Here is a 15,940-nt window from a genome sequence, read left to right on the forward strand (position 1 = left end):
TAACAACTAATTTCATCAACTGGGTGAAAAAATCTGAATCTCTTCCATTTATGTTTCTTCTTTCATGGCTTTTTTTTCCTGTTTTATTGTATTGCTTCCTCAGCATTCTGTCTCTGATGTTGAGCACCTCATGAAGAAACATCAAGACTTTGAGAAAATGCTGGAGGCCCAAGAAGAGAAGTTTGCACAACTGAATAGGAAGACGAAGGTGACGTGACAAAAGCTGGTGAAGACTTGTTGGGACATTCTGTCTCGGCACAAAAATGAGTCATGTCAATACTTCTTACCGCCTTTTCCAGCAAACTTTGAGCCCACATGATTTTGTAGTTGAGCTTTTTGGTAGAAAAGATACTTAAATGTGGAATTTTAACAGCAAGACTAAGAGTTCTCCTTAGCTCCACTCAGGGTTTCTGTAATCTATGTAAAATACCTCCTGTATTTTGAAAAGCAAATCACAGAGAAAGAGAGTAAGTACAGACCGATCAGCTGATTGTTAAGAAATATGCCAAGGACCCACTTAGCACTTCAAATTCTCAAATAAAACAGCAGTCATCCTCATTTGGGCATTTCACAGAATTCTTAAAATTGTGCGATTTGTGCTATTTTGTATAAGCATCAACAAATTTTTGCACAAAGCATCATTCTTGCTAATGCAAGAACTTCATCAATAGTATTGTGTTGTTACTCACCATCTGTGGTGGCTAGAAAAAGAAAGTTTGAGTTTCTCATCCTTGTCTGCAATACAGTTTGACAAAGCTACAGGAAGCTCTGTGGTTCCCATAATAGGCAGTGGTGCACCTGTAATATAGTCTAAAAGTTATTTTTCTGAATCTCAGCTTTCAGTGTTACACAACTCTTCCTTAATTGTATAACAGTTTTCACTCATGTAAATGTTTTGTTCCTTTCAGAAGGAACTGAAGCTACTGAAACAAATTGGTATTGAGGAGAACGAAGAAAGAGAAAAGGCGAAGTTGATCAAGGTCCCCTCTTTAAGAAGGAGTTACTCAGATAGGAGAACAGCACACACAAGACTGCTGGATCCAAAGAAAACTCAACAATTACCGTCTGTATCATCAGCTCCCACCTTGAGGGCTCCCCCAGAATGCACTAGCTACCCCACCTCAAAGCCCAAAGAGGGTTTGCATGAGTTCAGCCTTGGAGAAGACCCAGTTTTAGCAGGTTCCAGTAGCATTAATGCTACTCCTCCAGGAGAAGGGCTTGGTCTACAGGACTCAGTTGTGGACAACCGGAACACTTTCTCCCCCTCATCCTCTAACCTAAAAGCCCAGCAAAATGACAGTGATTTGTTGCAACTACAAGCCAAGAACTTAGAAGCACCAAACATCAAAAACATTAATGAGACTTACCTCTCCAGAACAGAAGCCAGAAGAAGTAAGACTGTACCTGGCAGAGAATCATTTGACTTTCCCCCAACTTTAGAACAATCGGATTTATCTTCAGAGAGACTGGAACTTGCTTCTCAGGTAAATAATCATCTGTTTCCCTGAATATCCCACACCTTAGCTGGGTAGCTGTGACATTCAAGGTGGCCCTCCAGTTTCCACCAACCCCTAGCAAGTGGATCCCAAGGTAACGAATCCTAAGAATGCCATCCAACAGTATCCTGAAAGGCCACGGGTGCCCACACCAAAGGAAAACTACAGAAACCCACAAGTTCTTATATATCACAAATATGTGTACTTGTATGTGTAAAAACTTAAAATTGAACTAAGCATATAGAATATCATACAGTCTGGACAGTAAAATGTGCTGGTAAACCTGTCATTTGAGTATATTATATAGGAGAAGAAACATTCAGTAAAATATTATCATTTCCTTTACTTAGTAAAAGCATATTGGCCAGTATGTTGTTGGATTTGCTACACAAGGAATAGTAGTCATGCAACTGTATTTCACTATTTTGCAGTCTGTCCATTAGTCAGTCAGTTGTGCAAGCAATGAGTCACTAGGTACACAACAGCCAGCCAGGAAAATGGTAAAAACACTTGCTAATTTGCCATCCCATGCGTGGTCAATCCAAAAATATACTGGCTAATGACCAAAATCCAATTGCACAGCTACACAGATGGAAGAAAATTGCCTTAAGTTAAGAACTCACTCTAGATGTTATCAGTTACACACTGAATCATAGAACTCAGTATGCAACTCAACGCCTACAGTGATTTTCTTAACTTGTCATTTGTGCTGTGCTTTTGTAACTACATGATTTAAGCCTCTGTCCTTGAATAATAGGCCTTTTCTCCTTAATGCTTGAAGTGGCTGCCTACCATTTTTCACTATCTAGACCTCAAGTTAGTGAATTCCAAAAAGAACTGAACTGCATTTCCTGGACTAATTTAAGATCTGAAAAGTACTGTAATTATCTACCAACTCTTACAGTTCCCAGATGTTCTGATACAGTTTTTGCCTCAGACATGCTCCTTGCATGGAAATGGTTTTGGAGGGCATTTATTTAGAAATGTGCAGTTGGAACCAATGGCTTGAATTATCCATATAAATGCAATGGCATGAACTGCAGCAGCAAATTGTTGCTAGTTAACTAGAAATGGGCATAAAGTGCTGATTCGGTGGTTTGTGCCAGTTCATTCCTCAGCTGAACCAGTGTTCAGCCATTCCCAGCCCAGAAGAGGCAGAGTAGGGACGCTGGGATGCTTGTATCCCTGATCACATTCCAGTTGTATAATTCCCTGCATGGCAAGGATGCAAGTGATAATTTTTCCAGAATCCTATTGGTGCAACTTTGCACACGTGTCTGATGATGGCATCAGCCATGGCCTTTTATCTTGAATTAAAATTTTCCTATCCACTCCCCAAGGGTTTGAGTTCTTGTAGGGATTCATTTCAACCTGGGAAACTTCAGGGTGGTGGTGAAGTTTTTATTGTCTGAAAATTGTGCTGCCAAAACCTGAGGGTGGGGACCCAAAAATTAAAGATAAATATTTTATTTATTTATTAGATTTGTATCCCGCCCAACAATGTCTACTCATGGTGGCTTACAATAAAACATATCATAAAGCAATTAAGCAATTTGAGTTAATGGTATTAGTATTGTTCAAGATGGGCAATGTGAGGAAAAAGCTAAGGTAAGAAGTAAAAATTAAGTTGGTTGTTGTGGGTTTTTCGGGCTCTTTGGCCATGATCTGAAGGTTGTTCTTCCTAATGTTTCGCCAGTCTCTGTGGCCGGCTTCTTCAGAGGACAGCACTCTCTGAAGATGCCGGCCACAGAGACTGGTGAAACGTCAGGAAGAACAACCTTCAGAACACGGCCAAAGAGCCCGAAAAACCCACAACAACCATTAGATCCCACCGTGAAAGCCTTTGCGAATACATTAAAAATTAAGTATTGACAAAAATATATTCAACAAATATGTATTCACTAAGGCTTTCATGGCCGGGATCTAATGGTTGTTGTGGTTTTTTTGGGCTCTTTGGTCGTGTTCTGAAGGTTGTTCTTCCTAACGTTTCGCCAGTCTCTGTGGCCGGCCAAAGAGCCTGAAAAACCCACAACGACCAAGATTCAACAAATAGTTGAATCCTGCCAGCAGGACTCCAAACATTGCTAACAGCGATTCAGTGCTTTAATCTGAATCATTACACTTAATAGTTAATCAAAAGCTAACCAATAAAAGACATGCAGATTTTTTAAAATCATGTCTATTACTGTGGAAACAGGACTGAGTGAACTTATGAGTAAACACATGCAAAAGTGAAACAAACCAGAATAGGTTGATTCATCTATTTCTACTGGCAGGTGGGATAAATGTACTGATTTTAAGGTAAACTGTATACCTTATATTTGTCCAAGCTTTCATCATAAGAGTTTTATGCATTTTAGGTTTCTGCGATGCACGGCAGCATGGAAGGTTTTCTAGAAAAGAGGGACCAGATCCTTCCAGGAAGAAAACCGGTAAGAGTCAGTTAAACCACTTTTGTGATATGGAAGGAAAGGACATGCGGCATATCTGCTCCCTCATCTGTTAATCCCTGGGTGAACAAACAGTATAGGGCATTTCCTACTCCTGAGGAAGACCCTTCTTCAAAGCAAATTCACCCTGCAGCTCAGCATGTTGGTTCATAACTTTTCTCTATACTTGTGTATTTAATCTGCGCTGTGTGCATAGGCTGGGAATGGGTATAGCCTCTTCTGGCATAATCTCAGAGCTGCTACATTTTGGGGTTCAGAATCCAACACCATCTGGGGATTTGGTCTCCTGAATCCCTGAGAGTTTCTGGATCTCTTGCTTTACCCACATCCGGTTTGAGAGGCTCTGACTCAACATCATCGGGCAATGCATCTGTTGAAGGTTGTGAAAACAAAACCAAGGGCAAAAATAATGGTCAAGTACTGTAATTTGTTTTCCCTTTTTATGGTGATGATAACAACTGAGGTCTTGCAAGGGATTCTGCCTAAGTTCTTCAGCTTAGCTCTTACAAAGTTTATTCTGTCTATCCTACTTTTTAGCAGCACTTCAGGAAAGAGAAATTGCAAATCAGTGAAAGATTCTTTAGATGAATATAATAATTAAAAAAATCAGGAAGACAAGCTCAAGTAATAGGGTATTTTAGTAATACTGTAATCAGTAAGCTAATCACCCAAAGAATTAAGAGTTTCTAGGCTCCTAACTTAGTTTTATTTATTTTGTAGCCAAATACAAGAAGTTGGAACACTTACTATGTTAAACTTGGGAGACAAAAGCTAGACTTCTACAGTGATGAAAAAGAAGCATCCCAGGTAGTTTGTTTTACAATCATTAAGCTCTTCTTGAACCTGCCTTGTAATCTGCCCCTATCTCATTCTTTGAACATTCTTGAAGAAGTAGCTGTGTTAATCCCTGCAAGCACTTCAGAGAAAACAAAACAAAAACAAAAAAGAGACAAAAACATTGTGGCACCTTAAAGACCAACTACAGTGGTGCCCCGTAAGACGGGCGCTCCGTTTAACGACAAAACCGCTTGCCATCGATGTTTTTGCGATCGCAAAAGCGATTGCAAAACGATGTTCCCTATGGGGGAATTTCGCTTTGCGATGATCGGTTCCCCGCTTCGGGAACCGATTCTCGCAAAGCGATGATTTTTTAACAGCTGATTGGTGGTTTCAAAATGGCCGCCCACTGTTTTCTGGGATGGATTCCTTGCTGCATAGGCAGCGAAAATGGCCGTGCTATGGAGGATCTTTGCTGGATGGTGAGTTTCCAGCCCATAGGAACGCATTATCCAGGTTTTAATGCATTTCTGTGGGCTTTTTAAAATCGTTTTACGACGTTTTCCTTCTACAGCGATTTCGCTGGAACGAATTAACGTCGTAATGCGAGGCACCACTGTATTGTATTTTAATGTGAGCCTTTGTGCAGCAAGTCTGAAGAAGTGGAGTTGATCCACAAAAACCCACATTAAAATACAGCAGCTAAGTGTTAAGGTGCCACACAGGTTTTACCTCTCTCTCTCTCTCTCTCTCTCTCTCTCTTTAGTTTTTATTTCATCTTCAGCTATTCAAATGATCCTTGCTGGTAAATCTCTTTCCCTATAAGTTGCCTCATGTCACTTCTGGTTATGCCCTCCCACCTCCTTAGGTAAAATGAACCTAATTTTCACAAGGGAGCATGGCTGGGCCCTCCAGTTAGTCAGAGGGAAGTGTCTGCCTTATGAAGCAAATATGGAGGAGGGAAGCAAAAGGAGTTGTTTCACCAGCTTCCCCCTCACCAGCTGTTCCCTTGTGCTGGACGACAAAATAGTATATGCTTTACTGGTCTTGTGCCCTTGGGTAACCAGCATTGAGGAATAGGCACTCAACTTCCAGTCATATTAGTTTCTTTACACAAAATGGAGAGGGAACATACCCTGTCCTTTCCCTCAGATTGCAGAATATGTTTTTGGAAAACACTTAGGTCTTTGTGATATATTATCCATCTGTCCTTTTTGTGCTTATTATATGTGTTTATTTAGCATCAGAAAGGTAAAAAGGTAAAAGCATGAGTTCTTCATAGACATTTTGAGCAAAATGCAGAAAATATGTAGGGGAAATCTTTGGTATCTTGATGCCATGCTGGGGCTGAGGTGGGGGTGGAGAATTCTCGACAGGATGTCTTACTATGGTGAGATAACCTGTCTCATCCAAAATCAAGCCAGTACTTAGTTTTCCTTACATCCCTACACTTCCATAATAGATTGCTTGCTGAAATCATTCTATGAAGGGGATTTCATGGTACAAGGGATTTCAGAGAGCATCCTGAGTACACCTGGAGCACTAGCCACACTTATTGTGTGAAGTGAGAATAGACCATAGAATGAACCTGGTTCATTCATTCGTTCGTTCGTTTAGTCGTACTTGAACCTGGTATAGTCCTACAACTGCACATCATAAGGAAGGTTTGATCATGGTCATTCATCTCTTTTTAAAGGAAGCTTGCTCACCATTGACAATCTTTTCACTGAGGAGATCCTAATAAACCTCCAAGCAACCCTAGTAATCTCTAGAACACTCTGTAGCCATTGCTCTAGACTCTAGAGCAAGGGTGAACAGTGTCAGCAAGTGCTGGGGCCAATTTTGACCTGATGCTGAACCTCAGGATGGGAGATTGCAGTCACTCATTTCTCTGTCCATCTACCTGCTATGACAAACATGGGAAATTGTGCCCCTGGAAGCATCTAAGGGTCGTATCTACCCTGTTTAAAAGTTATTTCAGCATCCCCAAGCATCTTTTAGGCCTAAAATAGCCTTGATTTTAAACTGGAAGTGGCTTTTAAAAGAGAATATTTTGAGTCCAAAGCAGGTCCTTCACCCCAAAATTATCTTTGCATGGCAATCATACCAGGCATGAGGCTGCAGGAGTGCAAATGATAATTTTTACATCGAAACACACATTGTGTGGGGTGTTTGGGGCACACTGAGGCCCTGGACAAGGGTGTCAGATGCAAACTGTGAGCTGTTCTTTGACCATTTCTGCTCCAAAGCAAGGTTAGTTAATGTTTTCATTCTCCAAATTCCATTTCAGAGAAGATCTGCAGAGCAATATTTGAATCATAGGTAGAATGCAAAGCGAAGGAGTGTGACAAAAAGATCAGCATATTTTAGTTCAAAACTGTTGCTTCCACTAGGTAAGGCTTAGGAGAGGCATGATGGTGCAACATGGAATTGGTGTGACCATCTGGGGAACCTCTGAGAGCCATACTGTGGCCCTAGGAGGTCCGCAGTATGGAAGCAACAGTTTTGAACTAAAATTTGACACAGGACCTGGGGTTTCCCACACAAGTGAGAAAGAAATTGAATCTGGAAGACTTGGTCAAAAGTCTTTGATTATAATTTTTTCTGTTGGTGGTTTTTCAGAATGGAACTCCAGTCTTATCAGCCAGCATAGCTGGAGCCAGGTGTGACAGGTTGACGGAGTATTCTAGGAAAGAACATGCCTTCAGCTTAAGGTAAATCATATTGGTGACCACACGAGTGATACAAGTGAGAGAAATATTTTTTTGTTTCTTTCATTTTCTTATACTCGTCAGGATGTTCCCAGAAGTATATGGATCCAAGATGTTTTTGTGGAATTAAATGACACCATCTTTATCATCATTAAAATTGTGTATTTTAGTCAGTGTGGTTATATTGAAATGATAGTGTTCAAGGATTGTGAAAGAGGCAGGTGTCACTTCACAATCCTATTCTAGGCCAAAGCAGGAAGCTTTCTCACAAATGGAAAGGTGAAACCATTATCAACCCTGTTACTTGCTCGCTCCCAAACATTTGTTTCAATATTCTGTCTAACTGGCAGTTCTCTGGGAAGCAAGCAACACTTTTAGGTTACAACTAGGCCATTGCTTTTATTTAGCACCTATAGTCCCTAAGTAGCTGACCTGACAGCTCAGCCACATTCTGTATTAATGTCTAGTTTAAGATCATTTTATTTTCTTACACTGAAATAAACATATGCTTCCCCCATCCAGAAACAGAAACTGGCTGGCCAGAGTTTTTACACTTGCCTTATGCATGAATGAAGGTCCCAGTCTAGGGCAAGGCTAAGTGCACTTCAGAAAAAGGAAGCGATTTAAATGTTATGCTGTATATCAATGAAGTATTTAGCTGAACCCTGAAATCAGTGTATGGTTAGGCCCCTGTCCTTTCCCCCAGAGAAAAAAATTAATTATCATCATCATCCGTTGCCTTCTACTGTGTGTCTTGTCCGTTCCCTTTGTTGCTTATATTTTAATTTTATTTATTTATTTATTTATTTATTTAATTTATATCCCGCCTATCTGAATCACATAGGACCAGGGGGAAGGTTATTCCAGAGGCGAGGAGCCACCGCTGAGACTTTATGCCAAAATATTAAAATGTGTTGACAATAGAAGAAGAAAAAGGAAGGGTTTGTTTTTGTTTTGTGTTTTTTTTCTTTTTTTCCCTTCTTTATACATGTTCTACTAAAGTGCTATAATAAATCCTTCCTTCCTCATTCTATGACTTGAAAGACTCTGGGATGGATCACAGTATTACCTTGCAGCACCCTCTCAAAAGCTAATGGAGGACTGGATGCAAGCATTATATAGTCACTTGGGTAAGTCTGCATGACTCAGATTTTGGAACATTTCCCCTCATTTCTACCCTATGTGTCCTTGCAAGATGCCAACAAAGTGCTTATGGATTAGTTCAATAACTCAGCAAACTCAAACAAAAGGAAAAATCAGTGCACAAAATTGTCTCTGATAGTGCCATTGTCTGGAGTTCAGAAACAAATCCTTCGTAATCCTATTTTTCTCTTCTCCTTACAAAGTTTTAAATATGGCTTCTTGAAAACCTCAGTAGCAGACAGTGTTCTTTACTGGAGGAACTGTTATTTTTACCACAGATCCAGCAAGGCCTCAGATAAAACCATGGGTTTCCACAGGCAGAGGTGCTGCTGAAAAGCAGGTTACGAAAGTTCTCCTTCCCAGGTATGCTTTGATTTCTTTATGTCTGACAAAGATTTCCTTTAATATTCCTGTTCGGCCTGTTGTATCATTCATGAAGATGTCAGATAAATTATCTTTTATTATCTGGATGTGCTGCAACATCATGCAAATACACTGGGTGTGCCAAAACACACTACACCACTATACAGTCCAAAGTGATGAGAGTACATGTTTCTAAGAAGTATAACTGTAGAATTTATTAGAATACTAGTATTTTAATAAATACTTAATAAAACAAAATGAAGACATGAACCACTTTTCTGTATCATAGCACACCAACAGTGGATTGTTTACCAACAATTTTCAAAGAAGTTGCCTTTTTAACCTGTTTCACCATGTATGACATGTAATTGTGATGCCTGTAAGGTTAACTTTGTTTCAGCATGAGCTGAAGGATTACCTCACACTTTTAGCATTACCTTTTCTCCACTTCCTGAGATGTAGAGACAATATTTCTGCTACAGGTTTATAAGCCTCAGGGTAGGTGATCTTGGGGGGTTGGGACCAATGACCAATTTGGCAGGCAGCTTGGGGCCTCCCCCACTAAAGCTACCCCAAATTGGTGTTGCAATCTATCCTCAAAAACTGGCAGTGCAGCTTCCCAGCTACTTTCCCAACTTCTCTGGGTCTGACTTCTTTTAAATCATTCAGTGTTTAAAAATAGCTTACAGCTTTTATCTTTGTTTAACATCGTCATTCTATACCAGACTTGCCTTAACTGTGTGAAGAAATCTTCAGGTATGTTAAGTACTTCCTAGCTTCCTGATTAATTAGTCATTGGAAACGAAAAAGTTGTTACTCTCTAAATGAAGATGTCCTTAATCATTTGAGGGAATTCAAGATACAGAAATATAGTTTGACATAAAAATAAAACTGAAATGTTGAACTACTAAATACATTAAAACCATCTACTGTAATATAAACATAGTATAGCCACGGAAAAGCAGGGACAGTGGCTGGGGTCCTGCTGCTGATTTTGGAGTAGGGGGAGCTAAGGAATATTTGAGGAAGTCTTGGAGGTTGCAAAACATTAGTCTAGCAGCTGCACGTGGTACATGAAGATCATAATGGCCACCCCTGATATGTATTCTTGTGTTTATAAGCATGTGGTTAAACATTGTACTTCACATGTCTGATGAAGTGGGTTGTAAATCATGAAAGTTCACTTTGAGATACATACATTCATCTTAAAAGTGTCACAATACTTTTATTTCTTTATTTTATTTCTTTTATTACTTATTTCTCTAATTGCTGATAGCTGCCCACAGTAGTGCTCTGTTACTAGATAAGTGGAATAAGAAAGAAAGAAAGAAAGAAAGAAAGAAAGAAAGAAAGAAAGAAAGAAAGAAAGAAAGAAAGAAAGAAAGAAAGAAAAGAGCATTTAGCAAGTGAATCTGATGTTGACTGAAAAAACTAGATTTCTCAGTAACATAGCATATGGATCTGGAAGTTGAGTCATGGCAACTGGACCTCTTTCTTATTAGGCTGAAATGTTTTGCTATTCATCCAAGTAGCTTCTTCATTCTGAGGACAGTTGGTAGGAGACCCCTGATATTGGTTTCACTTACCCCTGGTATGAATAGGCTTGTTAAATGGACAAAGGACTGGGGGGTGAGGGAAAATCTTACATCTGCAGTCCTTCTCCCCCCATTGTCATGGGTTGCTAACAGTTGATAAGAGTGGTCTTTCTGGTGTGTGTGATCCTGATCTTTCTGGGGACGGATGAAAGCGCAGCATGATAAATAGGAGACAGATTGTGTCTAAGGCCTCCACCCCTGTTGAGTGAGGGATTTTCAATATGTACATCTATGGCCTCCTTGACCCCTCTGAAGTGGGATTTTCACTCACCCCCCAGTCCTTTGTTCCCCTATTCAGTCTAGGGGGGAGTGAAACCAACGTGGAGGAGGATATATCTGGGGTCTCCTACCAACTCTCCTCAGACTGAAGAAGCTACTTGGATGAGCAGTGAAATGTTTCAACCTAATAAGAAAGAAGTCAAGTTGCCATGACTCAACTTCCAGATAACCTCACCTGGATAACTGAGAATCTTCACAGATATAACATATGAATGTTTTAAGGAAAAATATTTTGGTGTTATAACACAACAGATTTTCAATTTGTCAATTTTTGAATTGTTTTTGTTGTAGCTGTCTTGAAAGTAAAGGATGTAATTGCCTTTCTTCCCTCCCCTTTCCTTTCATTTCTGTAAATCTGTATTTTCAATGACAGCTAATGCCTGTTAACACCTTTTGTTGATAGGAGAACTCCTTCCTTCAAAATTATACAAGAAAAAAGACCTATGGGCAGTTCTGGTGAATCAGAAGGATTACCTCATGCTTTTAGCATTAACTTTTCTCAGAATTCTGAAGACTCTGGTAATACTGAGACTTTTTTAAACTTTAGTTAAGAATATATTTATGAAAAACAAAATTATAGAGGCTAAAAATGAAGAGATGCTGTGTGATATACTTTATTCTTTCTGCCACATATTGGCTGAAATTCTGTTGCACAATTATGCAAACAGTATAACTTTTAGAGGAATATTGCCATAACATAAGAAACCTTTGTAGACCTTATTTGTTGCACGTGAGTTGTAGAAGATCAGTCTATGCTTTATAGACTACAGCAAAGCCTTTGGCTGTGTAGATAATGAGAAACTATGAATTGTTATGGAAAAAAAATTGGTGTGCCTCAGCACTTGATTGTCATCATGTGTAACTTGTATTGTGGACAAGAAGCTACCATTAGGAAAGGGTATGGAGAGACAGAATAGTTTCCTATAGGCAAAGGTGTCAGACAAGGGTGCATCTTATCTCCTTAACTGTTCAATTGGTATGCAGAACATGTCATACGGAAAGCTAGACTGGATTCATATGAAGGAGGAGTGAAAATCAGTGGAAGAAACATCAATAATTTATGATACGCAGATGACCCCCATCTTACTAGTAGAAAGCAGCAATGACTTGAAACAACTATTAGGGAAAGTAAAAGAAGAAAGTGTCAAAGCAGGACTGCAGCTGAATGTTAAGAAGACAAACATCATGACTACAGTATACAATTTTAATGCTGACAATAAAGAAATTGAAATACAGTGGTGCCCTGCATAGCGAGGTTAATCCGTTCCGGATTACCCTTGCTATGTAAAACTTCGCTAAACGGAACGGGGAAGCCCATTGGAACGCATTAAAACTCACCGTTTAGCCAGGGTACGGCAGCCATTTTCACACCCTCGGTAAGCGAGGGGAGGGTGCAAAAATGCTGCGCACGGCCATTTTGGGCGTCCAGCGGCCATTTTGAAACCGCTGAACAGCTGCTCTGTGGGCGTCGCAAAACAAAGATTGGTACGCGAGTTTTGCCCTGAAAATGGGATCGCTATGCGGATTCGTCATTATACGATGCGCTCGTTAAGCGAGGCACCACTGTACTTAGAGGTTTTTTTATATGCCTTGGTTTCAATCATCAATCCAAATGGAAACTGCAGCCAAGAAATCAGTAGTAGACTGAGACTCAGTAAGGGCAGCAATGAAAGAATTGGAAAAGATCATCAAGTGTAAGGATGCGTCACTGGAGACCAAGACCAAGATCATCCACACTCTTGTATCTCTGATCCCCATATATGAGTGTAAAAGCTGGCCAGTTAAGAAAGCTGACAGGGGAAAAAAAGGTTTGCTCAAAATGTGGTGCGGAAGATGTTTTGCAGATTCCCTAGAGTGCCAGAAAGACAAACAAGTGGGTCCTAGATCAAGTTAAGCGTGAACTAACTCTGGAGGCAAAAATATTGAAACTGAGGCTGTCCTTTGGGCACATCATGAGAAGGCAGGATTATAGACAACGATGCTGGGAAAGGCGGAAGGCACAGGAAAGGAGGAAGACCAAATATGAGATGGATTGACTCCACCAAGGATGCCACAGCCCTGAGTTTAGAAGAGCTGAGCAGGGTGGCAGATGACAGGACATTTTGGAGATTACTCAGTCATAGGGTTCCCATGAGCCAGATGCGACTTGGTGTACGTAACAACAACAAAAGGAGTCATGGATCTCTTGCACTTTTCTATTTCTGTATATTATTTGGAGCACCATTTTTCTTTGCCTGTCCTAATTTTATTTAGGCCTTATTGTGTAGCTTTCTTTATTTAATGCCATCTTTTCTGACCATTTTTCTCTCTTCCGGTAGGTCTAATATTACTTCTCTGATCCAGTTCTTTTTCATTTACATTTACATTTCTACTGCTGAGGCTGCTATTGGCTACATCTCCTAATAACCCCTGAGAGTAATTAGCATTCATGTCTGAATTATTTGAATGTATGATTTTATTGATGATGTCAGGAATCTCCTGTGTGACAACAGTATATATAATTGAAACATTTAATATTTTAACTTTTATGCCTTTTCTGCCTTTACTGTTTTGTATTATCTTTAATTTGAAACAAACTGCAGTGATGGAGGTTTAAGATCCAAATTTATGTTAAATCTCAGATAAGTTTTTATCACGTTAACACTGTCTTGGTGCACCTAATATACCAGGGTAACCTATTTAGTTCTTGACAATATTTTTCTTTGTGTAGTCTTCTGGGGCCTTGTATAGTCTCTTTAATGGTAATCAGAACGTTGTGTTGGCCATTATAAGATCATTTTCACAAAACTGTTTATTCTGCACATTCAGTCCTTGTTTCTAGTCCATATTTTCTAAGAAGATCTCTGCAGGTTTCTTGGTTTATCTTACCATTAAAAACCTGCATCGTGAAATTTAAATTTTATTTATTTATTTATTTATTTTATTGTATTTATACCCCGCCTATCTAGTCATTTCGACCACTCTAGGCGGCTTGGTTGTTGTTGTTGGTTTGGTGGTGGATGTTTGTATATTTTTTAACAGCTTTGAGTTTTTCATAAAAAAATTATATCCTTTCTTCATCAGCAATTGGGGTACATACTTGTGCAGTGGGGCCTGTGAAAATTCCCTTTGGTTGGATAAACGTTAGCTAGTCTGAGTAGAGATCTGTTAACTCACTAGAGATCTATTGATGTCTCATTTCAGATGCTTCATCTGTGACATCCATGGTATCAGATCCAGCAATTCAGGGGATATCCACTCCATCAGATCCCCCACCAAGCTATGATGGGTCAGAAGTGTATAACGGAGGAGACAAGGGGATTCTGGAACTGGAAGCTCAAGGTAATAACTTAGGCCAAAAAAAAAGAGGAAATACATAATAATAAATGTAATATTCAACTCATAACATCAGAAGAGACAGCTAGAAAAGTATTGGTTCATATTTAAACTCAGTTTAATAGAGCTTATTATCCTTGCTGGATTGAAGATGAATGAAAAGCACTTCAGGTTAAACTGCTATAAAATATATGATTTTAATTTATCTCGGGGACACCGCCATCATAGCTGACACGTTGGTAAGCGTTCTCCATGCCTTGGCACATTGGCCACTTTGCTCTATTGTCTCAGTTTGAAAAAACAGCCATTTTGTTGAACTGTAGAAACAGAGCAGAAAGGATTCAAAAGTGAAATTAGCCCAATTGTTTTCTGACAGAGGTAGCTTAGACATATGCCCATGGCAGCATGTAAAGCAGAAGTTTGATGAGCTGCTAGCTTTGTTATTAGAGATCAGGAAAGAGATATTGTTGGGTTGGTGGACAACTCAATGAAAGTGTCAACCCAGTGTGAGGCGGCAGTGAAGAAGGCCAATTCCATCCTAGGTATCATTAAAAAGGAGATGGAAAACAGAATAGCCAACATTATAATAGCATTGTACAAAATGCTGGTAAGGCCACACCTGGAGTATTGCTTACAGTTCTGGTCGCTTCACCTCAAAAAAGACACGGTGGAACTGGAAAAGGTACAGAAGAGAGTGACTAAAATGATGACTGGGCTGGGGCACCTCCCTTATAAGGAAAAGCTGCAGTGTTTGAGACTCTTTAGTCCAGACAAAAGGTGCCTGAGGGAGGACATGATTGAGACATATAAAATTATGCAGGGGGTGGATAAAGTGGATAGAGGGAAGCTCTTTTCCCTCTCACGCAATACCGAAACCAGGGGACATCCACTCCAATTGGGAGTTGGGAGAGTGAGAACAGACAAAAGAAAAGACTTCTTTACCCATCATGTTGTTACTCTGTGGAACTCCTTGCCACAGGATGTGGTTATGGCATCTGGCTTAGATGCCTTTAAAGGGGGATTGGACAGATTTCTGAAGGAAAGGTCTATCGCAGGTTACAAGCCATGAAGGGGGTGTATAATCTCCAGGCTTAGAAGGAAGGTACTTTATCATCTTTGTCTCAATTCACTCAGATGAAAAATGCTTTAATTAAATGCTATTTATACATATGGAAACAGTGAGTAGCCAGTAAATGTATAGGTCTAGTTGGAAATTAATAATCTATTTGGAAAATAAGGGTCAAACTAAGCAATGTGTTTAGCATGTTTTTAGAAGAGATTTCTCTCAAGTGGTAAAATATGTTTGTTTGTCATGGCATGTTATTTTCCTTGCCTAGGCATCTAACATTTAATGGGGTTTTTTTCGGCAATTAGCCATTAGATGGGGAAATAGCAAATGTGTTTGCTGAGGAACGTAAGTCTGAGGTAATCTGGTTATAGCAGGGATCGAAGCAAATGCACATTCTCCTTAACATACAATTCAACTCTAAGACTTCCACTCTTCCTAGCAGAAATAAAATAGCTTTATTTTGATTTCTTAATCTACGCTCCACACCTTGGAAGTTCGAGCACCCTTCATTTAGATCTTAAATAGAACCTATCCTTTAGGAAAGATGTAAAGATAATTTAGAAAAGTAGTAAAGATCCTTTAAAAGTCAGGGGAGGCAGCTTCTCCCTTCCTCCCTCCCTCCCCCTGACCCTTCTGGACCTTCTGTGGACTGGACGAAGACACATCTACTCTCTCATTTATAGGGTCCAGAGCAATGTAACAGGTCACTTTGTGGTCATGTCTAGTTTGTTTCTGAAGGAAG

The 15,940-nt window shown here is 39.7% G+C and overlaps 1 protein-coding gene across 1 annotated transcript in view; it reads left to right on the forward strand.

The window, feature by feature from the left end:
* SPTBN5 (spectrin beta, non-erythrocytic 5) overlaps nucleotides 1-15,940 on the forward strand; it is a 137,979-nt gene that overhangs the window by 119,137 nt on the left and 2,902 nt on the right. Inside the window, exons 59-67 of the mRNA XM_078387395.1 lie at nucleotides 104-208; nucleotides 909-1,484; nucleotides 3,857-3,928; nucleotides 4,667-4,753; nucleotides 7,346-7,437; nucleotides 8,479-8,564; nucleotides 8,856-8,940; nucleotides 11,218-11,333; nucleotides 13,998-14,135. Coding sequence (XP_078243521.1) covers nucleotides 104-208; nucleotides 909-1,484; nucleotides 3,857-3,928; nucleotides 4,667-4,753; nucleotides 7,346-7,437; nucleotides 8,479-8,564; nucleotides 8,856-8,940; nucleotides 11,218-11,333; nucleotides 13,998-14,135 — 1,357 coding nt within the window. The remainder of the gene's footprint in view (nucleotides 1-103; nucleotides 209-908; nucleotides 1,485-3,856; nucleotides 3,929-4,666; nucleotides 4,754-7,345; nucleotides 7,438-8,478; nucleotides 8,565-8,855; nucleotides 8,941-11,217; nucleotides 11,334-13,997; nucleotides 14,136-15,940) is intronic.

This window comes from Pogona vitticeps, chromosome 1 (assembly GCF_051106095.1).
Source record: "Pogona vitticeps strain Pit_001003342236 chromosome 1, PviZW2.1, whole genome shotgun sequence".
In the NCBI taxonomy this organism is placed as follows: domain Eukaryota; kingdom Metazoa; phylum Chordata; class Lepidosauria; order Squamata; family Agamidae; genus Pogona; species Pogona vitticeps.